Source organism: Pungitius pungitius, chromosome 7 (assembly GCF_949316345.1).
Source record: "Pungitius pungitius chromosome 7, fPunPun2.1, whole genome shotgun sequence".
Taxonomy (NCBI): Eukaryota; Metazoa; Chordata; class Actinopteri; order Perciformes; family Gasterosteidae; genus Pungitius; species Pungitius pungitius.
In genome coordinates this window covers 896,155-923,642 of record NC_084906.1, presented here as the reverse complement: position 1 = coordinate 923,642, position 27,488 = coordinate 896,155, and the positions used below count along the sequence as shown (strand labels likewise).

Here is a 27,488-nt window from a genome sequence, read left to right as displayed (position 1 = left end):
CAGGTGTCGTCCCAGGACCCGGGTCGGGCTCCCCTCCTCCTGTCGGCAGAGTGTCAGCGTAGCGGCACGGTGACGCGGGTGTCACTGGACTACCACTGCTGCCCCGCCACCGCGCCCTCCACCCAGCTCGCTGCCGTTCAGGTGCTGCTGCCACTGGACCACGCTGCCACCGATGTGCAGTGCCAGCCTCCCGCCTCCTGGTTAGTGATGATGTCATCCTGGATGTATAAGGAGCAGCTTCTGTGTTCACCAGGGTGGTTGTTTTATACACTTAAATTGAATTATAAATTAATTGAATGAATAATAAAGCAAAGATATATTCACACCAAATGTCAAGAGTATCCATCCAAGTATTGGACAAATTAAAACGACTTGTGAAAGAGGAAAAGATTATAAAGTTCTCCCAATAAATCCTCAATGCAAATAGCTAAATTTCATGGCCATACTAAAAGTTGTCACAGTATTTCACTGAAGAGCATAAATGTCAACCTAATGGGGGCCCAGGAGGAAAAGTCATGTCCTCTGGGAGCCTGACTGGACTAAAATGTCATGTTAATCCATCCAGTCTGGAGCAAAGTGGCAAACCAGCCCACCATTGCTTATGTTAGGAGTATTGTTTTGCTATTGTTATCTGTTTTTGTCATTATGTAGACTGAATTTATCAAACATAATTAGTATGATGGGCTCTTTTTTTCCAATTTTCTAATTAAACGTATGAACTAAGTGACAAAAAAAACCCAAACCGATTCATTCGTGCTCTAAAGATAACGGTGCAGGCGCTCATTGTAAATGGGGACCTGGCATTGAAGCATTTCGAGGTGACTGACGGGCCGAAGCCTCACTGACCTCACTGTTTTTTCTCTGCAGGAACGCAGAGGAAAGACGGTTGCTGTGGAAACTCCCAAACATCTCGCCCACCAACCACAGCAAAGGTCCGAGCGCTGCGGCTCTCATTTTACGCTCATGTCACTAAAGCACGAGGCCACACGCCTCATTCATTATTTGTCCAGAGTTGTTAGAATGAGCTCCTCCCTGTTGGATTGCGCTGCTTTACACGAGTAGCGTCTGGTGGGTCGGGCGGGTTATTTTGTGGGACATCTTAATGACTAAAAAGAAGTTCTTGTCATTGGAAACCTATGAACATTTGTATTTGTGACGTTACGTCTCGGTGGATTTAGTCGAAAAGTGACTCCAGATGTGTTTAGGTATCCCTTCTTCTTCACTATAATAATAACAAGGAGAAGAAAAACTTTGACTTTTTTAATAACAAAGTGCGATAAACGGTTCAAACACTATTACAAATGACATCTGAATTATTTCACTACAGGGAAAACTCCCCCTTTGTTAATGTAAATCCTGTTTTTGGGCTCCATTTCCACATCTAAACTTTCTTACCACGCGCTGAATTTTACAATAATCAAAACCATTCCTGAAAATGAAATTGTTGATTTGTAATGTAACGTCATTAAATAATGTACTAAGTTCAAATATAATTTCTTAAGCTGGTTCCTGCGTGTGTTGTCCCAGGCTCGGGGACTCTGTGTGCCAGCTGGCAGTGCCTCGAAGTCCCCCGCGGTCCCCCCCCCAGCCTGGCTGTGCAGTTTTTGGGCTCCGGGGCCTCGCTGTCGGGGATGGACGTGCAGCTGGTGGGAAGCCGCTACCGCATGTCGCTGGTCAAGAAGAGATTTGCCACAGGTACGTACACAGAGAGAGGGATTGTGGGGTTGATAGCAACTAAAATTAGATAATTCAATGTATAGTAAATTATAGTAGACTATAGTAGAAGAGGGGGGGGGGGGGGGGGAATCGGGACTGGAGCTGTCCCGGGTAATACGGGACGGTTGGCAGCCGTACCTATGCGTACCATATGGTACATTTTATATATATGTATATATAATATTCTGCCTTCTTAGGGGGTTTCTTTTTACAATATTGTATCCTTTGCGTTTTTGTTATGACATACAATGACTTCTATAACGTACTATACTATTGCATTTATTTAAACTTTTAAAAACATTCATTTTATTACCATGAGTCTTTATGAAACACTATACTGTGAATTATTTTTGTACTAAAATGTACCAGTGGATCAGTCCTACAAAGACATAGCAGGGCATGCCATGGAAACCAAATAAACAATAAAATGAAATAACTCTTAATATATCTTAAAGACAATCAGCAGTCTAGTGTATGTGTTCTGGGCAGAGCTTTTCCCCTTTGTTAAATCTATTGTGTTTTTATAGGGAAGTACATGGCCAGCTGCTCCTTGTGAAGCGTGTGGAGGAACATCGCTGCAGGGTCAGAACTTTGCACTGTTTCCAAGTCCAGTGGCAGAGGATGAAGATGGAGGAGAGGTGAAGACAATGTGCACTTACTTCTGACTGTGTCCTGCTGCTTTAGGACCAAGCCTTTTCTTCTTCCTGTCTCATTGAATGTGTTTGCGTTGTACACTTACTGTTCCTGCCTTAAGCAGCAAACTCTTTCCTATTGAATCTGAATTAGACAAAAGGAATAAATTTATCTGGAACTGAGTTGCTATTTAAACTATAGGATTTTTAAATTATGTTAATACCTTGAGAAAAAAAAACTTTGTTAATCTGATGTTGATGTTTAAAATAAAAATAAATGTTCTTAGACATTTTGGTTTACACCAATTTATTACACATTGTGACCAAGTACAAAATACAGCTGAACTATGCAGTTTATTACAGACCATCTTTCCTTGGGATAGTTAAAGTGTAGTCAAGAACAGGTTTGAAAATGCACAAAAATAAGGGTTCAGTATACTTGTAAGAAGAACCAAATCTAGTTCAATAAAAAATAATCCTCCGCCAAAAATCTAAAACAACATTACAAAGTACGTACAGAAATGACTTTATATGCTCCAAAGCACTTGAAGGCAGATTACTGTGACAAAAGCCTTAAATAACTCAAGCTCAAGGAATAATCCGAATCATTCATATAAATAAAAATGTATTTTGTCTAACAGCGTACTCGGGCACAGTAACGCCACAGTAATAATTGAATTTCACACATTGGAAACAGATTTTTAACACAAACCAGTCTAATCAATTACACATCAAAGGATATTCTTCTGATACAGTGTGAGGAGAGAAATTAGGCAAAGGCCACACAAAGATATATATATATATTTAAAATGTATTATGGACAAACTCCCCAAACAACACACTGCATTCTTCTATATATTTTAAACCGAACATAAGTCTTTAATCTCAGTAACAGCATGAGGTCAAATATCTGAAGTCGGGAGGGTTTTGGTTTTACAGATCCATCGCTCTGACGCGTATTCCTTTTTCATTGGGAAAGGAGGCTGAGTATGAGACACCAGATTCACCACGAGTCACTTCATTTGAACCTACCGAATGCATCGTTACGTTGGGGAGCGTCACAGGGTTTAAAAACATTAGTAGAGAACTATTCACACTGGGAGACACACAACTGCAACGCTGGCTACATATCGAATACGTCCCTAATGTCATCTTAGCCAAACGGAATATAAATCTATTGAGGTAAACAGACCTCCCTGCCTGGTGGGGACGACTGAGGGAAAAGTCCTTTGGGTCAGTAGGTTGCATGTTGTTGTTGTTGAATTTACTTTGTGTTTGTGCGTTTGTTTTTCGCTACAAGCTGCAGCAGAGGCAACGACGAGTACACACGCCTACACGCTTCTCAATGTTAAAGGTGCTTTGAATGTTTGAGGTTTGGAGAGGATACATTCGTACTGCGGTAGAGGCACAGCGACATCGGTAGTGGTGGTTTCAAGGTTAGCGATCTAAGGCACTCCAATGACACTATGGCACAGCTAGTTAAAATTTAAAAACAAAAACACCACACACCACCACTCAAAGTTACACATCCAATAAAAAGGTACTGCACATAGTCATTCACAGTTGCAACAAAAACAAACGATTTAGACCTGTGTTACACCCCTGTGAATAAAAAATAATAATAGTAAGAGAGCTTCCAGGAGAAAGGTCCCCGTCCGTATCATTTGCTAGTGAGGGAAGGACTGACGTTGCTACTTGTGTGTATGTACATTGCACACCGACTGAACGCCCCAAATGCCACTGTGGGCTCGCCTTTTTCTGGGGAGGTGCTGTTGCTCTCAGTAACGTAACTCACATCTCCTGCAGAGGGTGGTTCATTTCGATCCGCTCTCTTTTCACAGCCGGTTCAGTCGGCCCCCGGGACACATCGGCATCACTGCCGAGGTCGCTCATCTCATCAGAGAAGGACGCATCTAGTGGCACAAAAACAGCCAGCAAATGTCAACTGTGAGCCTATAACAAATCCCCATCTTCAGAACAAGTTTTAATAAAAATCCATTCCCAAAATATAGGAAGAGCAACTTGGACAAAACATTTCAGATCCATTTAAAAGACTAAAATATGTTTCATTCAGTAATGAACCTGGTCCATTGATTCTGTTCCTTTTACTGGTTGCATTAACTACAGATAAACCCAGATAGACTTACCTTTTTCCATTAGTGAAGGCATCATAGAGGTCAGGTCACTGAACTGGGTTCAACATATGAAAGATCAGTAGTTATTATCATGATTACAATGAAGTGAAACTCCAACAGTTTACACAGAAGTATCTTGTGTCCTACCTCTCCCATGACAGCAATAGGAGTCTCTCCGGTGGCCTGAGCCACTCGGTGCTCTACCAGATAGAACATGTACTCATCATACAGCAGGCGAATCAGGTGGAAAGAGCCAAAACTGGCCGCGCTCCGCAGGGTCAGGTCTCTGATCACCATGGAGCTGCAGGAAGAAATCAGAAACAAACGCATCATGTACAAAGTGCCGTTTGCGGGGAGGGAAGTGAAAAGAGCCTCACTAGTTCCCCTCGCACCTGTAGAAGGACCATTTAAGCAAAAACTGGCGTGCCGCTTTGGGGAAGCTGGGGCTGCCCTGGTGAGGCTTCAGGACCTGAGTGACCACATTGTCCAGCCAGGTAGCCCACTGATCCAGAGAGCTCTGCTGCTGCAGGGTGACCTTGAAGTCCTGCTCCAGGCGCTGAACCACACTCTCGTCACACTGACACACCCACGATGCCTGCTCCTGTTAGACAAAACACACACAACCACATTCAGCAAGGAACCACAAGGCGGGTAAGGTAAAGAAACATTGCTTAAACAGGGACGCTGTGACATGCTGACCTGGACGTTGGCAAAGTCCACCCGGTTGAGGTCAGAGAGCATCTGGTTGATCTGGGAGGTGTTCTGCAGCACGGCGCGGGCTGCCTGGGCCAAGTGGTTGAGACTGGTGTAACGTCTCAGCGTCTGGGCGAATGCACTGACCACCGCCACCTACAGCAGAGGTGTTAGAATGACAAAAGGATGTCTAGAAGTCAGTCCAACGTGAACATGGTGGAAATGTGAGACTTGCAGCTACTTAAAAAACTACAGCCATCTTTAATGGGTGGATCTAATCTGGTGTTCAGATTACTGCGATACGGGTTCTGTGCATTGTAAATGAGTCACATGACATGGTTATAAGTAACTGAGGAGCTGATTTGTGCACTGCACATTCTTTAATATCAAACCGTTGGAACAGCTCTTGTTACCTTGGTGCGAATAATCTCATGAGGAAAGTTGGTCATGGCGTTGGTCAGCCAGCCCTCCAGACTCTTGGCAAAGTTACGGATGGCTTGAGTGAGCGTGCCTGCACACACACAGCAGCCTGGGTTACAAACACACTTCACTACAACCACAAGCAAACGCCCCCAACTTGAGTAGAACTCCCTCAACTTGAGTAGAACTCCCTTATTGCCATTCATGTTTGTATAATGTTGGTTGATGTGTTAACTTTCACACAAAAGGAGGGAAAACCTGCCTGTATTTTACTACACTGTGTGCATAAACCAGCCATTATATACATCAGATGTTGGGAGCTGGTATGTGAATTATTGAGGGTTCAAATAGTTTATGGTGGAACATTGAGAACTTATTATTACTTGGTAATAGCATCTTGTTTAAATCCTAATGAATACAAACATGAATAGTACTGACTGGGAACAGGACGGAGCACATCAGGGATGAGGATCTCGACCAGAGCCTGGTAGAGGATGTGGTCACAGCTCCTCATCCATAGTCGGACTGGTTCATATTTGCACAGAGCCACCAGCTTTTCTCTGGGGATCACACCATCCATGTCATCGTCACTACACACCGACGGGAGGAGAACACAGCAAATACAATCATTAGAAATACTGCGACCTGTGGATTAAAATGGTTCAAATAATATGCTTTTGAAAATGAGACTTGACTTTAGCTTCATTTAAAAGTAAGCACAGTAGTAGTGTATGTCATCTGACCTGTTGGGGATGGTTGTATTTCCGTCACTAGATGGCGCTGTTGAATACCAAAATGTCTGCCAGAGTTTCTCAATGTAGTGGAACTGGAGGTTCATTACCACATCCAAAGTAGCCTGCAAGGGATTGGGGGGAGGGGGGAGGGGGGGGACAAAACATACAGAGCTGAACCATGGCAACCAGACACACAACAAAGTTTCTACAGGCAGGCAAGCAGCCTCTCGCTCACTCCGGCCCTGCTGGTTAGACAATGAGCACAGCTCCCCGCACATTAATCATCAGGAGGATCCGAGAAGGCTTCATCGGCAGTTTTTTGGACCGATTTTGCCCAGTTATTTTTTTTATCTTGGCTTCCTTTGAAATGCAGATTAGTATCGTAGATCTTTGCATGCGTTTGTCTCCGTTTAGCAGCGAGGTGATGACCTGAACTAACCCACTTGATTTCCTCTTTCCTGTTCATATGCATGAGGCTCTCAGAAAAGCGAAGCCGGCTGCACTCGAGTGAACACTTTGCAGCGTGCATGGGAAGCAGCGGCAAGCTGGTGATCCGAAATGATAAAAGTACAGTGTGAGGGCTCGGTTGGAGAGGAAGCAGTAACCAGAGTCTGAGACGAGAGCCAACGGATTCACTCTAAACTTTAAACCCATATAATCAAAGAAAAGCAGCGGCGTGGAAGTTAAACTGTCAGCCTGACCACATGAAGCAGAGGTCAAAGCCCATCTCTGCATTGAGCTCACGGTTCGCACTGCGCAGACATTCTCTGCTTACTCTTTGTGGCCGGACATGCACTTGCTGCTGGATCGTGTTACGCAGCCGCGTTGGCTTCAATCACATGATATGTTTTTGCTTCCTCTCCGGCTGTTTCCATGGAAACCTTGTTTACGGTTGCCCCAAGCAACAGGTCAAACACTGAACTCCAAAACAAAAAGGGAGAATTCCCCGTCCGCACTGAACAAGTGTTTTGCGACACATAGGAAAAACAACGTGCCTTGCAGGGGGAAAAAAGGGAGGAGAAATAAGACGCTCATGTGCACAGTCCCACAAATGAGCGGCCTGTGGCAGGGAATCACGTATCTTAACCCCTCTCATCTGTGCACATACACATCCCAGTTAATGAGGCTTACAGTGAGATTTATTACCCCCTTCAAAGTTTTATTAAACACCTAATCATCTGTGCTCAACCATTCATTTATTGCTACAGCTGACACCTTAAGAATTGACTGTCGTTACCATGACGTTAATGAATACATGGCCAACAACGGATAAAAGTCAAGTCCTGCTCAAAAACATTACTCTAACTGCATGAAAGTCAAATAGAAATATGAGAATACTTTAGCCAACTGTATTTGTGTTGTAACTTTAAATGTTTTGGCTAATGAGTTAACAGGTCACTGTTGGTTGGTTGAAATGCATAAACATTACACAAAGAGGCATTTGAGCTGTGAGAGGGACAGAAATGTGCTGGCAAACAAAGACAGGAGCCCATGTGCCTGTCCACAGACAAGGCAACACAAAGGCCCAAGGGGAGGCCACCACAAAGACACCAAGATGTCCACCCAGCGCGCTGAAAGGTTAATTGGCACGTCTTGAAAGCTGCACAGAGATGAAAAGACGGCTGGAACAAAGGGAGCGTGGTGAGGCTGGACAAGGGAAGGGCAGGGATAATATGATAAAGGCAGAGCATCGCTTCTTTAATCACAGCCACTCTCCTGTCTGAAACCCACCCCCCAGATTTTAATGTTATTTGTACGCTAGTGCATTTAATCCTGGCGGCTTATTCTTCTGCCTACTCACATTCATTGTGAGACTGCAACCTACCTGTGAAATGTCATTATGCAATGCGCTTGCTCTTCCTAATGCATCCTCTAACTGTCTGTCATAGGTAGGTCTGTTGAAGCTGGACACCCCGTGACTCCTGTAGTTTCCTCTCATTGAGCCTCTGCCCTTAGAACTTGCTGTTTTAAGCAAATGCCACTCAAACAGGAGTAATTAGTGGATTTGTTGTAATTAGTGGACCATTTTCAGCAGTGGCTTCCCACACATTTAGCGCTTTACTGGAGTCATTCACAAGGACCGGGTCGGGACCAACAAGTGAGATTTTGTGGTGGTAGACAAGGTGTAGACTTCCCTAAATAGCATTTATTCAACATTTTTATCGATAGTGCGGCCTGGAGAAAATGACCTTAATTCTCACGCCGTAGAGAAGTGTCACCTTCCTCCACTACGTCCACTTTGTTAAACGTGTAGCTCTTTGAAATGACAGGTTTACCCACTGATAATAATAAAAGGTTACCTATTAAAAATAATTATTATTGACTGTGCATTATCATTTGCACATTGTTATTTAGGTTTTTTTTAAATGGTAGAGAAACGGTAGAGAAAACACTGCTTTAGTGATTGAGCTGTAAACTGTTGTGATTGTGTCAAAATAAACTTTGTGCTGGTTATCCTGATAATGAAAGAAAGTGTTTCACCATTTGATGCAGTCAAACTCAACACAAAAGCTCCACAATGACCTAGAATCAGCCTCCTGTTCATACCAGATTCCCATGTTCATGTGTAAACGTGTGCATAGAGCTGTACCTCACAGTGGTCTCTGTAGAGCGTCTGCAGTTTCTTGATATCATTCATGTTGATGCGCTCAGGGAGGGGCTGGGTGCCCAAGTCAGGAGAGGGGAAAGGAGGCAAGTTGTGGGAAGTATCTGTGTGAAAAATGTCGACAGGTGTCACTCATTTCAGTTGCACACATGCACGTGTGTGTGTGTGTGTTCCTTATTTTCCTGTTTAAGCAAAGACTTCTTCTGGCCCACTTTCCAATGAAGGAGTCCTATCGACTCCAATCCAAACTTCCCATATTTGGTCTCTTTGTTGGCTCTCTGATTATTACCTTCCACTTCCTGTCTCGTGTGTATCAGTTCTCTTTTGGCGGGTTATTTTTGCTGCTTTATTTTTTTCATTTTGTAATAATGAATTTAATCTTTATTACAAATATTGCACACAGGTGGACTTTGTTTCACTAATAATGTGAGATTGGTAGCACCAGATTAGGGGCTTTAATATTTCTCAGGTTTTTATATGGTGATAAAATTGGTTATTTACCAAATGTAACTTGTATTTTATTACATACAACATTAACAACTCATTATAATTCCATCTACTGTATATAAAGCTGTTTGGATAGATCACATTGTGTTGCTTAAACAGTCAAGATGCTTAACAATGTTTAATGTTTAGTTGTTAATTGACCCCTTACCGATGTACTGCTGGTGGTGTTGGCTCTGAGCCGCCACAGACTGCTCTGGAGTGTTGTTACAGTTCTGTGAGCTCCCGCACAGGCTGTCAGACATACCGTCCACCTTCTGGAGAGGTTTGAATCTATACATGCAGCGAAAGACAAAGGAATTATGTTGGTTGGGTTTTGAAAGTATAACAAAACACATTATAGGTATGAATGTGCCATTGAGGGCTGGGACAAGGAAAGTTTTCAACCCCCCAGGTAAGAGCACCTGCAACAATTACAAACGCTACTTATTGATTGACCAGGAGTGTGTTTAAAATGAAATCACGATTTAAAAATAGTTTGTAATATTATTCTGGTTTACTGATATACTCATTGTTGCATAAGTGACTTACAACCAGGCTGAAATGCGCCTTTTCACTCCCACTCGGTTATGACGTTTCAAGTCTGTTTTCCCTCTAACACAAGGTCCATCCTACCTCGTGGCAGCAAGGAGTCTCTTGCTCTTTGAAAATACATTCAGATCTTTGCTAACAAAGTTCTATGAATTCACTTGTTTGCAACAAAAGGTGCAGATGTTAGAAGATTGGTGAGAAAAAACAAATCTAACCACGAATGAAAGTGAAAAGGACAAGAAAGAGAGGCAAAGAAACACTTAATATTTATTCAAATAGGCAAACTGGAAAATTGTTGTGACAAATTAAAAAAAAAAAACAGATGGGGGGGGGGAGGGCTTACCTCTGTTTCTGATGGACAGGCTGTTGCCTCATGGCCATGTACTGGGTGTCTTCCTGCAGCCTATTCAGGGGCGAGTCTGGCTTCACCCTGATGCCGTAGTAATGGTACTTAGAGTTGCCTCTGGTAGATTCAAGAGAGAAAAGCCAGAAACCAGTGAAGAGGAGAAGACTTGCCATGTGTGTAATCACCATCATTATCCTCTTCCATCAGCTAGTCTCCCATGCCTATAAGCATCGTCACACGAGTCATATCTATAATGATTACATGATTACAGTTATCAGCATCTTCAGCGACAACCTCTTCCTGTTTGTACCTGGTACCGAGGCGACGGGTCCGCAGGCCCATGAAGACGGAGCGGATGAGCTTGCCGAAGGAGGCCGCATTGACCGGATCCAGTTTCTGTTCCTGGCAGTGCCTTAGGTAATGGTTGTACAGGGAGCACCGGGGCAGGCTCACGCCCTCCGCTGTCTCATAGTTGTCCAGCAGCCACTGCAGCTATAAACACACAGTTGCACAATGGGTGAGACCCTGCAGTGATACAAGGCTCTGTGAAATGTAGCCAGCAATGAAGAGGGGCAGTGCATCTGATTAGTGCATCAAAATACAGATAACACACACACACGCATCACATGATTAGGGGGGGTTGAATACCAAAAAGATCACTTCACTCTTGCTGAGGCTACTCTGACTGAACCAGAAAGTGACTACAGCACAGGGAAATGCTGATGGAGTGAACACTCAAACATCTGTGAGTGCTATTCATTCCAACACAAGTCAAAATTGAGGCACACACAGTTTCAAGTCTTTCTGAAACAGCCCAATTAAATAAACTCAAACTCCAATTATAATTTACAAATCAGCTGCGTAGCAGATACTTCAGACACTAGGTGCAGATATCGTCAGATCCCAGCTGAGGTCAGGAGCTGGTAGAGAGCCACCCGTAACCACAAATGTCTTCTGGATGGACACATTAATCTTTTTAGATGTAATCTAAGAAGATTCATATATATACACATCAAAAACCAGTTTGGTTGCAATAAACTTAATGAGACACAGTGCATGCCTAAATGTAAAACATATTTTGGGAAAGGATTAAACAATTGAACTCCATGCTGGGTATTAAGAAAGTAAAAAAAAAGATAGCATACGCAAGTTCAAACCAAGGACAAAAACTATTTGGAAAAATTCGTCATGTCAGTGGGACAGAGCAAAGTAAACTTAGCAGAAGGTTGTGTGTTCGACCTTGCATGGAGCAAGTAGAACACACGCCCTTTAGGTTCAGCTTTTGTTGTTTTTATTTTCCTTTATGTGGTTTTGGAAGAATGTTCCTGGTTGACTTACATGGCTGTTGAGCAGGCTGCTTTTGTGACTTGCAATTCCTTCAGACTTTTGGAGGTTTTCAATCGCCATTTCAAGCTAAAGAAAGAAGAAGCATGCAAAAAATAAAAAAAAATAAAAACAGAAGAGGAAAAAGGCAGGAGAGTGAGAGGTAAGAAAGGAGATGGGAACATAAATAAAAAAAAAATTAAAACAGATAAAAGGAAATAAGACTGTTAGCAAGCAGCCAGATCTCTGCATTTCCATTAAAATCAATCAGTGTTGTAGCCAAACCCGTTATTGGCTGACAAAAGCATGCAAATCAATGGACTCATTGGGTTAAGCTGCTCAGTGATGGTTTGTGGTCAGGCACTCTAATGTATGCAAATGTAAACCACAAACAGGGGCAAAGGTCAAATCAAGTGGTGAGGACAACAGGTCAACAAGCTTAACTTAACTGCACCCCACACTAGTCCCATCAAAAAAGTACTTGGGAATAATTTATAGATCAGGTGAAAATCAGAGAGTGAGTTGTACCTACAAGACAAGCAGGAGTGGTATAAAACCCACTGTCATTTTATCCTGTCATTAGACAAAAAAACTCCAACCTTTGGGGCAAATGCATGACAAAACCAAGGCCATTCTGTTGAGCTGCAGAAGAAAAAGTCAAAAAAGAAAAGATATGTGGTACTGCAGCCAAACTGGAGACGTAGAAGAAGAGGAAAAGAAGCAGGCAGCGTTCCAAACCTTAAGAAGGCTCCAGAGGGCTCATGGCCAAATGGTAATGAGCCCCAGGGGTTGCTTTGTTTCGCAAGGCGCTCAAGTGGCTGTGAAAACCTCTGAAACAAGGCATCGCTGAATTATTTAAGCCAGTGTCCCGGTTCTACAGGTCTCTGGGCCGTACTGCGCCGCTCTCTCTATGCGGTACTACAGAGCCACGAGGCCCCAACTCAGGTTGCCTTAAACCGTGTGTCTCTCTCTGTCTTTCAGGCCAGTCAGGACACAGGCTCAGGTAGCAGTCTCACGACGCCACATTGTAGTTGGAGAGTCTGCTCAGTTGTACTAAGAGAAGTAACAACTTCTTTACATTCTTTAGAAAACAGAATTTGGCCACATGGCAGCTGAGGAAGACAAATACTCCCAGAAGTATATGAGATCAGACACGGATCTTTGTTGGTTGTGAAGCTCTGATTTTACGTTTGTTTGTTATCTTTACTAGCCTATGAATCCCTCAGAGAGCTTCAGAGTATCACAAACATTGGTATAGGAGTTACTCACCATAGCAGAGGAGGAGCGGGATGAGTGGGATATGTGGTTGCGGCTTCCCTCCATACTTCCTCCATGAATCAGGTAGGTGCTTCCGCTGGAGATGATGTGGCTGCTGCCCACGTCCATCGCGATGCCCACCATGCCATGAGAGGGCACCCCACCCCCCGCAGAGGAGACAACCGTGGCTCCACCAGCCTGTGAGTCAAAGTACGTCCCTCCACTGCTCTGTCCGTACAGCTGAGCCTCCGGGTTGTAGGAGTAGGCGGTTCGGCTGGAGAGAGATGGTTGTAATTAGGAATGAGGATGTATTCCCAAGATGTTGGCAAACCAATTTCATAAAAAATAATTGGCTGATTAGGAGCATTTTCTAATCTTCGTAATATTATTTTCCAAGGGCACCAGAATACCGTTCCCTGGGTTATGATAATAATAATATAACTGGTACGCAACATTTGAACATGCTAGAATCAAAATGTAAAAAAAATCACTTTAGATTTAATTAGCTCAAATTGTCTTTTGAGCAGAGCCTCTGTAAAAGCATTTGGCTATACAAAAAATGAAAAAAGTGGTCTAGAAAGCCATTTGCTTTCCATTGAGCAGATATTCATTCATTATTGAAGATAAATTCTTTTGGAGTGCAGCTACTTTCGAAAAGCAAAACTTTATCATCGTGCAAAGATGACATCTTATTACCAAAAATCTATATTTCAATGGAAAAATATACATCGCTGAGTTGAACTTCACATCCACTTGAACACACAATAAAAATAATGTATACTTTGAAGCCATTCTGAATTGTTTTATGAAGTCATGTGACATTGCTTACATAGTTCCGTTGGTGTAAACAGCGTCTGCGCCGTCTCCTACATATTGGACCTGGGATGGGTAGACGTGTTGCACCTGCTGCACCTACAAAGAGACAACAGGAAATCAGGGCAGGGAAAGGAAATCTTTATTTATGTTTCCCTATTTATACACATGTAAGTCAAACTGGAATTATAAGCCGAGCTGGCTCTTTTTAATCATAAAAGTACAAATGAAAACATTTGTTTGAGTGTAGGCATGTGCAAACATGAACTCTGTACACCCCTTGTTTTTTGTGTCAAAACAATACACTGCTTTCTAAATTATTATTATATTATTATAATTATTATTATTTAATTACTACCAAGGTTCTACTATACTCAGGGAGCAAAGTCAGTACTGTATTTTAAAAGGGGACCTAATTTGGACCGTTTACCGTTTACGGTTTATTTAAGAACAAAGTTAGCAAAATCATAATTGAATTTATTTTAACTTAAACGGATTCAAATATACTTTAATAAAGACAGGATTGATTTGACAAACATCAAAACATTTATAACAAATGATATACATAAAGATAGCGACGAGACAATTGGGTCAGCTGCTGGTTTTCACCACTGGAATCGATGCAACACATACAATCATGAAGGGATGTGGTTCAAGCCCCCAGAAAGCACCAAGCTTTGCCATTATATACACTGAGACCCAGAACAATCAACACTCATTGGGGCGAAGTCGATTTAAAACCTACATAAATATCTATTAAGAAGTTATTTCTATGTTATTCATGTACGCAGGCAGTGGGTCAGGCTCAGCCAGAGAAAGACGCTTTGTACACCCGGGAGGGGCCCAGGAAGCATGAGAAACAGTTTGGCACTGGCTTGGGATGAGGACCTTCTGAGCAGTGAAAGGATCTGCATTAAACCAACATGGTTTGGTTACTGTTTAACTTGTTTACTCATTAACAACAAAGCTACAATGCCGCCGTCTGTTATTATTTAACCTTAAAGTAAATTCTGACTTGAATGAGAAACTCATCAATCACATATTAGTGACACAATAAAGCCCCGGTGTCCCCAGCTAAATAATGACTTGCTTATGTAGTATTTGTGTTACTTTCTTGGAAAACACAGTATATGTCTCCAGCTCAGTCACAAAGGACAAAATAGTTTGATCTTAAAAAACTGTAAAAACGTCAAGGGGTGTACAAGTATTTTCACAGTACTGTATAAGTATGTACAGCACTGTGTACCTGCTGTTGAACCCTGGGTACTGACAGTTGCTGTACTTGTCCTCCCTTCTGAGCTGAGCCTGTAGCTTGAACCAGCACCCTCTGTGTGGATACAAGACATAACTCAATTACATAGGTATGCACGTACAATCACACACATACACACTTCTTTGTAAACATATGACAGTCAACACAGGTCGGGGTAAACATTTCCCCCACAGCCACCGAGGTTTGCAGCAAGCGTTGATAGATTTATCCTCACATTGTAAACATAAATGACCACCTCTCTGTGACAGTCACACATCCGCTCGTATGTTTAGTATCGCATCTTCACCGCATTTTCTTAGTGTGCTCCTCTGTTGCTGTGAATTGTTTTAAACACCAGGCATGAGCACAAATATAACAAAGTAGCTGCTTTGGCTTCCAAAATAACTAGTCTTTTAGAATCAACATTATAGTTAATGAGACAGGATGAAGCCGTTAACGTGAGGGTTGTTGTTTGAAGGCTGTGAGTACTAAGAATAGACGCTGTTATTTACCTTCATGATAAATATTGTCAATTTTTCAATTTTTCATGTTTTTCATGTTTACTAACTCGAGCTTGAAGACTTCCCCATCCGTCCTGGCATCACACGTACCTGTTGGGAGGCCGGCACGGGCTGCACCACAGGGGCCTGAGCTGATGATGATGTCCGCAGCGCTGCCACGCTGGTCGTGGTGTCCGAGCCTCCTTCTGAGCTCTGCATGCTGGGTTGCAGTGGACACATGAGGAAATGCAAAAGAGAAAAAGGTATGAAAAGGGGGAATTTAATAACAGTCTAATAGGTACACTGAAGCTTGAAATAAAAATATACAAGCATTTTAAGATTATTCACATGCACAGCCATGTTAAATAAATGCCCTTCTACCCCACCCTACCCTCTCTCTCTTTGGAGCCACCAGGGCCTTCCGTGTTCCCTGGGGGGGGATTCCTGCCTTTTCCAAGTCAAGCTGAATCAGTGAAGCTCTCAGAGCCCACTTTTGAACTGAAATCACTGGCAAAATAAGCAGCGCGACAGTTTTACGCAGACACTACTGGCCCCTCTGACGGATCACACAGTACAGGAGTTGGAATTATCAACATGACTGAGCTGCTTCCTGAGGACCAAACGTACTGTCACCACTCTGCTTTCCACTGGTTGACTGTGTGCACAGCATAGAGAAGGGGAACTAAAAATGAGTGACACAAAGGCTCTCTTAAAAGCGCTAAGAGAGGGAAAGAGCGGGAACAAGGGTGGGACATGAGAAGAATGGAACTGTGAGGGGGAGTAAGTAGTTAAAAAAAAAAAAACTTCCCCACTCCCTGAAAAAACAAAAAACTAAGGGGGAAAAAGATGAAAATGGCAGTGGGGCTCCAGCCCCTGACGGGGTCCTCATGATATCCAGCGATTGTTTTGTATGAAGCTGTTCTCCGAGGGCTCCAATAATCCAGCTGATATGAGGAAATTCCTCAATGCTTTGTAAACGTTTGTCGGTTGCTATGGTGAGGAATCCATGACGACCACCCCCAACTCAACCCTCCTCCTCCCCCTCCCCATTCAGTCCTCTATCCCCCCTTATAAAGCACTAGCACAGGAACTTTCGAGTGCAACTGCAAAGAGAAGAGGGGGAGGAGGATAAGAATAAGAGAGAGGGAGACACAACACAGTTGGGGGGCGGGTTGAATTGATGAGCAAAAATCCGGGAGCAACAGGAAACGTCAGTGGGTGAACAAGAGAAGGGTGTTTACCTGTAGCATTACAGCAAGAGACTGCAAGATGCAACCTGCTCTGGACATGCCGTGATTAGTCAGAACACAAGACTTGCGCAATCATTTTAGTTGAATTTACTGGAAGAGATTAGATGAACACCACTTAGGCGGCAGTCATCTAAAGGGCTAAGCTGTTAGATACAAGCAACAGGTGCAGCCAATGCTGACTTTTGGATTTCTGGAGATCCGACCAATTTTTTTTAATGAAAAGTACTAAGTAGTAAGTAGTGTATTAATAAATAACATGGAATAGAAAAAAATCTAACAGATAAGAGAAGATCTAAAAAGGGAAAGACGTATCTCTATCAAGAAACCCAACTGGTGATGAATAGGAAGAGGAAATATATTCCACCAAAAATTATTCCAACCAAGAAAATGGAGTTACATACTTTTTAGTGAAACATTTTCAGGGTTCAAAACTATGCCGATAGAGGATTAAAAGCACTCTATACAACCACCTAAACCATTAAATATAACAGCATGAAGAGGTTCTGCAACCAGATGATTCACACAGTTAAAAAGGATGATTACAAAAAAACAGAATGTCAAATGTCGAGCTAACCCGAATCAAACCTCACGTCTGACATGGCTCAGGATATTGTCCAGTACTGTATCATGCTAAATCTCGCAGGAGGAGAAAGTCTGTTAATCACACTTTTTTTCTGATTGAAATGTAATGTATCAATCCACCAAATAGGGTTGGGTATCTTTTGAATTTGAACGATTTCGATTCTGATTCCGGTTCCCAGCGATTCTCGATGCAGATTCTTTTAAGAGGCAGGGTCAAAAAAGTTTAAGTTTAAGATATTTTAAATAAGCTAGCTAACCAAGGGTCTTTCTGAAGGAAATAGTCTCCATCAATGTGAATTCTATGAACTTTTTATTAACTTTACTATGAATTTCTAACAGGGCTGTTTTCAACTACAATATAAATATCAAACTATGAACTTGAATATTGTATAAACATAAATTATGAATATATTTTAACAGGGGTACACTTTCCTCAAGAGAGCTTTATTTTTGAAACCTCACAAAAACACATTTCCACATGATGATGCTGCAGGTACTTAAACGTTACCTTGCTCCCACTGATGGGCCCTTGGAGCCAGAGGAAGAGGCAGCGGAGCACACAGGGGGGGCCAACTCTCCCAACCTCAAACCAGGGACACTTTCGCTGACGGGGGGGTGCTAGCGGTCGGGGGGGGGGGGGGTGCTAGCGGTCGACGCGGTGAGTGCTAGCACAATCTTTTTTTTCACTGCAGCGCCAGCCTCACTGCTCATTTTAACAGAGGACCGCTCCGCTCGGGCCACCCGGCACCCGCGCGCACACTCGTCTGATGCGTCACAACTTCACAACAACCTGGAGTTTATTGCCGAGTTTTCGGTTTGTTTCGAAAAGTGTAACCACGCTTTGGACCGCCGACGCACGCTACACATGTTCGATCGTGCTGTTATGCTAACACTTCCGGTGGGCGCTTCTTCGTTGGTGTTCAGCGGTTTCTATTTCCGGTCGGCGCCGGCGGACTGAGAATCGAAACTAGGAATCGAATTTTAAACTTTTGAACGATACCGGGTAAATCGCAAAGCTAGTCCCGATTCCAATCGATTCTCGATACCCTACCAATTACTTACATGTAAGTGATCAAAATACAAAATACAAATAAATACAGAATGGCTAACCAAACCAACAGCCCAGAACTTTCCACAGCACACGCCCCTTCTACTCACACAACTAACTAAGGAAAGTGTTTGGTTTTACCCATAAGTTGGAACTTGAAATCAACAATTAGGAATTAGGGGCACTGATGTTTTCATTATACAAATCAAAGAGTATACCTATTACAGAACAGATTTGGGTGTGTCACCACATTTTCCATGTGTGGAGATTTTGCCACAGGCAGTGACGTTTCTCTGCCTTCATGACTAACACCTCTGAGTGGAGGAGGCCTGTGTTGAAACTCCTGATACGTGTCTATCTTCAGACATGCACATGGTCCAAGCACCATACGGTGTACACAAATCTGCCCTCTGAGTTAATCTTCAATGTATTTGTTAGCGCAGTGCACAATTAGCACAGCTATGTCAAAGCTCTCCCATTCCATTAAAATTGTTCATCTTTATAAAGAAGGGGAATGTGTCTATGGAGTGTAATCCCAGTTTTCCTTTCTTTTCCTTTCCTTCTCTCCAGCGGAAGTGGCACAAGTGACAAGTCTGAGGGATCCTCTGTGCCAGTGGTGAGATGGTGGGGGATCCGAAAAGAGAGCACTAACCTGCAAGTTTCCATCCATTAATGCTCAATTAAGGCACTAGGGTGACCATTAATAGGTATGGTGACATGTGCCAAATCATTGATTTAGAGGGGGAGTAACTAGAATGCAGGCAGAGGAGTCTTTCTGCGGACTGCTCAAAGAAGGTCAAAAGCCACACAAGTATCCCACCAGCAGCTCTGAAAAGCACAAAGGTAGAACACAGCAGGACCCACGGCCGCAAAAACGCTGCTCTGGATGAGCTGCCTTCAACCAAGAGACAACTTCACACACACACACACACACACACACACTCTGTTGTCGTGTCTGGTCTGTGAGCCTGGTTTCCTTCAGGAATATCCTAGATGAGCACTTAACAACATTGCAACAACAACCACTCCTTTCTAGAGTTACCTGACTTTTAAAAGCAAAACGGAAAAAAAGAAGAAAACCATTAGAAAGAACCCTGTGGCCTCATAAAACCTCCTTAATGCTATGGCCTTCTTTGTAACAGTGCAGAGAAGATTTAAACATATGTCAATGACATCTAACTTAAACAGGGCTCAATCAGAGAAAAACACATACAGATGTTCAATTAAAAGCAGGAGCCCACAGTCTTGGCTCATGTTTGCATTGGCCCACATTGTTTGCTGAGCAACAACGGTTGCTAGTGGCAACACCGTCCACTCCCGTTTCCAGGAGCCTGTTGCTATGCAACCAACAGAATACTTCCCAAACCAAACAATGCCATCCCCCCACCTGATGCCTCTATCTCTCACTAAGTAGAAACTTACAATAATAAATACTATGTAAGCTATTCATTTCAGACACCAGGGGACATGGAGGAAGTTGTCTCAGTTATATAAAATATAAGATCAAGTGTTCTGTTTTTCTAACTACTTGGTGCTCAAAATGGGGAGGAATGTTTAAGTCATCAGGGCAACAATAGTCTATTCTTAAAGGTTGCTGTTAATGCCACCCCAAAACAACACTTCAAAAAGCAGTGAAGTCGCTCCAAACTTTCTTTGGCTGAGGAGTTAGTAAATCCAGAGCAGTCCTTTTTCTAACTCAGGATAAGATATAACATACTGAAGAAGAGACAGGCGCTTTTAAAGGGACATTCTTTTGTCAAACCTTTAAATGTACAAGGACGGGCAACACGTCTTTAATAAAGATTCAGTGTTTGTTCCCTGATTTTAGAAGTCCTTTTTTTCCCTAACCAAAAATGTTATTTTTCTTTGATTTGATTTTAAAAACTGTAAGATCACAGAGGCACACGCGCTCACATAAACAGCAAATTAAGATATGATAAGAGATTTACACAACAGAGGCTGTTCTTCAAGCCTGTCGCATTAATTCATGGCTAATCCAATCAAAGCGGCTCTTCGGGTCTGTAGACGGCAGAGTTTAATGGAGGGAGAGAGAGTGAAAGAAAAAGAGAGAGAGGGGGAGAGAAAGAGACCAGAAATAGGAGACACAGACCGTTGTCTCTGATCCAAGAGACCCCCCCCCCCTCCCCCGTCCCCCCCCCAGCTCAACTCCCCACACTGGCCACCAGCACAACCTGTCACCATGTGGCCCAACAGCCACAGAGAGAAAGATCAAACCGTTGCCATGGAGATTGTGTGTTCGCCAATGCTCTACACTCGCAACTTCCTCCCCCAACGCCCTACCTCTTCTAACCCTTTCCAGATTTCCGCTGCCCACCCCTCTCAGCCACCCCCACCCCTCATCCTTAACATTTAACATCTTGAGATACAGAATGAGGATTACAAACTAAACATTTTGACAAGAAAAGACTGTTAAAACACCATAAAGACGAGGACACGGGGACATGGTAACAAGCAGACTATTTTTACATGTGGCCATCCGTGTCTTTCCTGGGGATCACTGAATATTATCTGAGGCCGTCAAACAGAAGACACAAAGGAGGGAACTTCTGTCACCTGGCTGCTTCAGGAGAGACCGATGAGAAATGCTGACAGTTACTGTTGGGCTTCTTGCAGATCCGTTTTGGTCCTCATTTCCACAGCATTATTCATATTTAGCATAACCCCAGAACATATTATCATCTTATTATCATTTTATTCATAGTTTTGTCATAATTCAAAAATCGTATATATAGAATAAGCATGTGTTTTTGTTGTGTGACTTAAATCCGTGACATTTTAATGGCTTGTCATGTCCTCATTTAATTAAAAACCTTAATAAAAAATAATTAAATATTCTAGGAATTTTTGCAAAACAATTGTGTATGACAATTATCTCCATATAGGATTTCATCCTGATTCCACGGAAACACCAATAGATTTTATTGAATAATAGTCCATTGCCACAGCTAAGTCAATGGAACCAATCTTAAAACTCTAACACGCCCGTACCAGGACTGCCAAATCCTAATAATAGAAAATATCAAAAGATTTTAAATGAATTTATTTTAAGCAAAAGCGGAACGTTACAAGAAACAGGAGATCTTTTTCAAATTGGATGACGAGTGCGAATCCCATGTTCCTTGGGCAGCGACCTACCTTTATACATCATTCTATGAAATCCGTTTACAGGTTAACAAGAACAAACATAACTTACTCTTCGGAGGTAGTAATGTTGCAATCTATGGTTGCAAGGAAGTCAGAACCAATCACCACTTGGCCCAGTAACGTAACACGTGGAATGTAATGATACTTACGCCAAGCACAAAAACATCACACTGAAGCTCCTTAAATATGCTTTCACTTGTTGTGTTTTCACTTCCCATGGAACCACATTCTGAAAAGATGACCTAAGAGGCTGGCATGAGATACAGCCTTTTGTTACACTGGAGGAGTCGGCCTTTTTGGCAAGTGGTCGGTCCACATAGACACGACTTGGAGAATCGTCACACTGGATGTACAGTATGCTTCCACAGACGCTACCTGGCACAAACATTGAGTCATCACTTGAAATTTGAGAGGGATCCAGGTGTTTCTCGCCGAATATTTGTTTTTGTATTTATAAAGTGTATAATTAAACATACAAGACATTATGAAGATATAAACATGGGTTTATTCTGCATTTGACAGGACATGGTCCCTACTAGCTGGGTCTAGAGCAAGTTTTTTGTAAAAATATGCTGCTAATAATTGCAGTTGCGAAATGTATATTTAATCCAGTGGCGCAGTCTTAACAGTTCAAGACGGGGCAATGTGAAAACAGCAACCATTAAAACTCACTTTCTGGTCAATCTAAAATTGGTAGTGTCAAAATTGAACCCAAGTTCATCTAAATTGAATAGAGGTACTGAACCCGGTCTAGATTTAAAATCATCTTTGTGGCAGCTAGCGGTCAATTGTGAGATACTTAATACCACTAGCATGCACATGTTAATTCATCAAATTCTATTCAGCGTCATTTCCAGACCATTAACCATTACTTAAGGATCGAACAAGTGGTCTTGCTCAGTAAATTGCATCCTAGAAATCATCAAAAGGTGCTGACGGGAGACATCCTGTCTCCCCGTCTGTAGGGTGCTCCTTAAATTCCTATTTTTTTTACTGAATTTATCCATTACATGACATTTGAATGACACTTTGATCCAAAGCAACGTGCATTGCATTATAACCCATGCCATAACCATTTAGCCTGGGGAGCAATTGGGGGTTGGGTGCCTTGCTCAGGGACACTTCAACATGGCACATGGAGCAGCCAGGCTTCAAACCACCAACTACTCCCCATGTTATTTCATTATGGGCCATTTGACTAAAATGTTTTTTAATTCAACATTTCCTAGATGAGATTCCATATTTTGTAAGTGGCAAGACATCGCAATCACAGTACAACACTACAATTTGAAATGCTCTTCAGAAAGGCAACACAACATGACAACAATTAGCATACAATGCTGCTTTTAAAATTGAAACATTAACATGTGCTCTTCTTTGAAGTGAATAAGGAACTAAACCTAACTGAAATGGGGATTTCTTCCACCATGGACAACTTGATGAAAGCATATGCCATCTAATAAATACCCCCTGGGTCTGCTGCTTTGCAAAGCGGGCTTGGTTCTGGTAATTACTTTTGTGGCAGGTTTACACTGACAGAAGTTCTTCTTTAAGCCAAATAAACATCTCTTAACAAGCTAGCATAAAACTCAACAAAAGAAAGTGAAGAGAGGATGGGCTGTGTGTGGTGGTGGGGGGGGGGGGGGGCTGAGCTACTATCCCTGCCTGAAATGGGGGGGAAGGGGTGGGCAGCCATTGTGATGCAAATGGCCTGCCTTGTCCGCTGTTTGTGGCAGGAAATTTAATTAGCAGTTGTGTAGCTACGATACAACAGGTGGAATGTTAAGAATGCTGATGACACACAGACGAGCTGAAAAACATTTCATTTCACAACAAGTCTTAACTTGTTGCCATATGCAAGGGCCAATCAGTAGCAACATTTTGGGGGTATAAAACCACATTTGTTTCTTTGTATCCTAGCAGCGTAAGCCGACATTGATTTTCAAAAGCTTTCTAGCTGGAAGATGTGATGTGAGAGTCACCAGAAAACTACTTTCCTTTCAACAGATTCTTAGAAAATGGTAACAGCACATCTGTTGGATGAAAGCTCTTCACAAATAAATGAATTAGAGAGATTAGTAAACTGTAACATTGTGAACAAATGACACTGTTAATTTCCACTTAACAAGCCCCACAAGGCATTCTCCTCTCACTTATCCTGCTTTGCTCTGTGATTTCCTGACATGCTTTTGACTCGGGTTATGGGGTAACCCATTAAATGTGTAAATATAACAATGAAATGTGCAAAAGCCAGGCTCCTCGGTTAGCACAACATGAGGTAAATGCAACCCGATACGAATACGGTGACTGGGTACATGGGTCTGTATCCGTAGCAGGCTATTGGGTGGAGAACTTCTCCCAGGGGCAGTCCTAGGCCTCATCAAAATAATGACAGACAGACAGAAATAACAGACGCACGTACACAAGCACATCAACACAGCACACTCATGTATGTGCCTCACACTCACACGGAGAGAACATGTGACCAAAAGCTGTGTTGGGACATCCGCTACCCGAGTGACCACTGCAGCTGTCCTATTGATAGCTGAACTGCACTACACCACACACATGGGACTGTAAAACACTCCAAGTGGCACACGGGTAAATGTGGACACTCCTTAGAATATCCATACAAGCAACTCTACAGATTACTTTAAAAAAGAAGGCAAGATGAGAGAACATTATGCCTAATTGGCCTATGGCAAAACCTCATTCATGGGCTGAAGGTTAGACCAATAAAGGGGAAATCAGGATGCACACAGATTAGCAGTAGTAGAAAAATAAATGAAATCACCCCTTTTCAAATAGGCAATATTGTTATTAGAACTGCTCTACTACAGGCAGCTATCCACTTGTTCAAGTCTTTTTTCTGACCTGCCTCTACAAGTCAACGCTACTCACTCACTATATAGAGAGATAAAAAAATACCCTGATTACAAACACAGACTTTTCAAAGGGATGACATTTCCCCCCCTGGCCCAAGCCATCCTCTTTCTTTCCATGAATTTGCTGTATTTGTATATTGAGTTGCCATGTCAACGTAACCGTGTAACGCTCAAATTGGGGGTGGGGTGGATGGGGGTTACTGAGAGTTTCATTGCTGTCATCTCTGTGTGTAGCTGGTTAGAACGGCCTGAACAATCCAATCTCTTCATAAACACTACATTTTAATCTTATAAATGCCAGACAGATTTCTCCCGATGCTTCAATTGCCAACCACATTACGAATGGCTCTGAGGACACGGTCCATAAAGTGAATGTATCACAGGGGACACAAAGAGACAGGATCTCAAAAGGTGAAAACAAAAAGATAAGGACTGGGACCCAGCAACAGCTGCTCTGTAAGCTAATGAAAGGAGGATTTGAAATCATTGCGGCTCATTTCCTTCACCAGCACAGATTGACATGAGAGGTCACACAACAACAAGCCCGATCAAACCTGTCACTGAAACAATGACACAGAACACGTCCCGACAGTTTCCCTTCCGGTGTACGACCAACCGGCAAAGGTTAGGAAAACGGGAACGGTTAGTAGAAGCCGCTTTCATTTCGCTTGTGACGAAATCAGTGACCCCCCCCCCCCCCCTGAGGTTTATATAAAGTAAGTTTAACGTGTTTACATATAAAACCGTTTGCTAAATAACTCTCCTGCGATTGTGAAAACGAGAGCGGGTTGTTTTAGAAGAACCAGCACAGCACCACCTAGCTGCATCACATCCAGTTTTTCAAGATACTTCTGCAAGAAGAAAAACACCATGACTTTGTGGAGCAGTTTGTTCCATTTAAACAGCAACCTTCGAAGAATCCTGATTGTGTTGGAGAATCGGATTTGTTATATCTGGTGATTTCTCTCCTCAGGTAGAGACCACCGGGATCGGTTAACGTTCGTAAGCGTCGTAACGTCGCCGCTTTAAGTTCATATCCGTTCACGACCGCGTAATAACTTCAAATCCCTTTTCTGATCCAGTTGAATATATATCTGAATATATATGAACATCACATCGGAGAAGATGGTGAAATGAAAGCTACCCCCCCCCCCCCCCCCCTGTCGAGTTACAGCTCGCTCGACACGGACGTTAGTTACAGTTTAAGCACCGGGACAAACGTCTATCTGGCCATAATTCCACCTATTTTTAAAAAAAAATGTCGGAGTGACGTGCTCACACACGTGTGAGCGTGTCGGGACGATCCAGACGACCTGCCGTTATAACAACGCAACAAACGGCTGAACTCCCAGCCGAACTCTGCCGGTGGTTAGCATTAGCTGTAAGTTAGCTCGACTGGTAGCCCCACCATCCATCCTGCCGGGATTGGGCTGAAAGTGCGTTCACTGCTCGACACAAACACGCCACGGAACGGAGCAACAAGTGTGAAGTGATATCTATTTTGAGTTGGAGTAACCTCACCGCTTTATAGGGCGTGTGGGTTAGGTGGAGCAAATGATTAAGCAGAAGTAAAAACAGAGCTTCTTTTTTTTCCAGGTACAAAAATCGTTTGCTAGTAATAGGTGAACGTCAGTTAACGTAGAACCATTTAACTTGGGCTGGATGCCTAGAAGAAGGGAAAGTTATTGTGAAATATAACCTGGATGTGCTAGTAACGCACTCGAACCCCAAGAATTTTCCGCAAAAATTCAGAATCCATTGGCATTTACATTTTTTGAAGATAATAGTCACCTTTGTTTTGAGAAAAGTTCTGCCGTGGTTCTGCTCTCTTTAACCTTTCTCCCACTCGCACGGTGACTTCCAGATGCGGCTGCTGTTACTGAGTGTTGCGCCCGTTGGTAAGTAACTGTCTCCACGGCTACAGTCACTATGGCGCGACGGGGTCTCGAGGCAACTGTTGCTACCCTTGAATGCCTACGTCATGGGCCTCACTGTACAAGGGAGGGGCCACGAAGAAAGCTCCGCCCAACTCAATAAAGATGTAGATTTTAATCAAACCGCTAGAGGGCGCACTTAGCAAAGAAACTGATGAAAAGTCATCGTTCAGATTAATTTAGTTTATTCATACTACATCATTTTAGGCAATTAAGCAGAGTAGTAAAGACCTCTTTTTTAAAACTCATATTATACATTTGTTTTCCTTTAGATTAGTTCTATTACATTTCTTTCGACATCTTCAGCAGTGTACTTACTTTTTTATTTTCTCTTGTTATGCACAAAGTTTACTTGTGGAAACATAGTTTGCTGTAAACAGATTGTGATAATTGAGTGATTTTATTACAATGTAGATCTATACCTTTTATTCTCTTCCACATATTGATTGTATTAAACTGAAATAAATACTCAACAGCTCCCTGCATTATTCTCTCATTTACTGGATTTGATCATCATTGCATTCTCAATATATCTACACTACTTGTTACTGTTTACTTCATTGTTTGGGCGACTGTGGGTGAGTGGGGAGCACAGTCGTCCAATCAGAGGGTTGGCAGTTTGATCCCAGGCCCAGCTAACCTGCAACAGTTACTGATGGGCAGGACCCACTGTGTATGGTAGGTCCTGTCATTAGCGTATGAATGGGTGAATGATGTCATGTAGTGTTAAAGCGCTTTGAGTGGTCAGATATATATATATATATATATATATATATATATATATATATATATATATATATATCTTATATTATATTTAGCTTATCACACATGAAGGTTATTGTGCAAACAGACACTGCGATTCAGATCTTGAGCACATGGTGGCATCATATATTGTTACACAAGATAGTCACGGTGTGTCAGATGAGTGGGTTGCTTTATCAGGTCTTAGTGTTGAACGGGATGGAAACGTTTTACTCAGCAGTTCATTCAAAGCAAAACAATAGTCAGTTTACATAAGTTACAGTGACATCCCCAAGAGCACGGAGTAACATAATACATAAATAAGAAATGGGTTTAGAGGGAAACTGAATTATTTCATTTTTTTTTCAAACCTACGGAAAGAACACAAACAACGCTATTGACATGAAAATGGGAAGTAAGGA

General features: G+C 42.5%; 2 protein-coding genes across 5 annotated transcripts in view; one reads left to right on the top strand and one right to left on the bottom strand.

Annotated features, from left to right (window-relative positions):
- fcho1 (FCH and mu domain containing endocytic adaptor 1) overlaps positions 1 to 2,638 on the top strand; it is a 35,547-nt gene extending 32,909 nt beyond the window's left edge. The window contains exons 24-27 of the mRNA XM_037468941.2: positions 4 to 200; positions 868 to 932; positions 1,528 to 1,695; positions 2,244 to 2,638. Coding sequence (XP_037324838.2) covers positions 4 to 200; positions 868 to 932; positions 1,528 to 1,695; positions 2,244 to 2,272 — 459 coding nt within the window. The 3' untranslated portion in view covers positions 2,273 to 2,638. The remainder of the gene's footprint in view (positions 1 to 3; positions 201 to 867; positions 933 to 1,527; positions 1,696 to 2,243) is intronic.
- rfx2 (regulatory factor X, 2 (influences HLA class II expression)) lies at positions 2,639 to 26,366 on the bottom strand. Of its 4 annotated transcripts, none has more exons than XM_037468943.2 (18): positions 26,183 to 26,366; positions 15,573 to 15,681; positions 14,956 to 15,036; positions 13,726 to 13,808; positions 12,909 to 13,170; positions 11,655 to 11,729; positions 10,627 to 10,808; positions 10,314 to 10,433; positions 9,591 to 9,712; positions 8,921 to 9,039; positions 6,340 to 6,452; positions 6,035 to 6,186; positions 5,590 to 5,687; positions 5,183 to 5,332; positions 4,876 to 5,084; positions 4,631 to 4,784; positions 4,496 to 4,538; positions 2,639 to 4,261 (listed from the first exon to the last, which is right to left on the bottom strand). In XM_037468943.2, exons 2-18 carry the CDS (start codon positions 15,678 to 15,680, stop codon positions 4,140 to 4,142), a joined length of 2,193 nt encoding a protein of 730 aa, XP_037324840.1. In that variant the 5' UTR covers position 15,681; positions 26,183 to 26,366; the 3' UTR covers positions 2,639 to 4,139. The 4 variants fall into 4 exon arrangements, with proteins under 4 accessions (XP_037324840.1, XP_037324843.1, XP_037324841.1 ...); XM_037468946.2 differs by lacking the exon at positions 26,183 to 26,366 and adding an exon at positions 16,053 to 16,146 and having other exon boundaries at positions 15,573 to 15,682; XM_037468944.2 differs by lacking the exon at positions 11,655 to 11,729.
- Between the last annotated feature and the right edge of the window lie 1,122 nt (positions 26,367 to 27,488).

Coding starts and splice junctions, on each gene's coding strand:
- rfx2 (XM_037468946.2), bottom strand. CDS start 16,131: ATGCTGTGCACACAGTCAACCAGTGGAAAGCAGAGTGGTGACAGTACG. Junction 11,730..12,908: donor CCCGCTCCTCCTCTGCTATG/GTGAGTAACTCC, acceptor TTCTTTCTTTAG/CTTGAAATGGCGATTGAAAA. Junction 9,713..10,313: donor CCTGTCCATCAGAAACAGAG/GTAAGCCCTCCC, acceptor CTGCATGTATAG/ATTCAAACCTCTCCAGAAGG.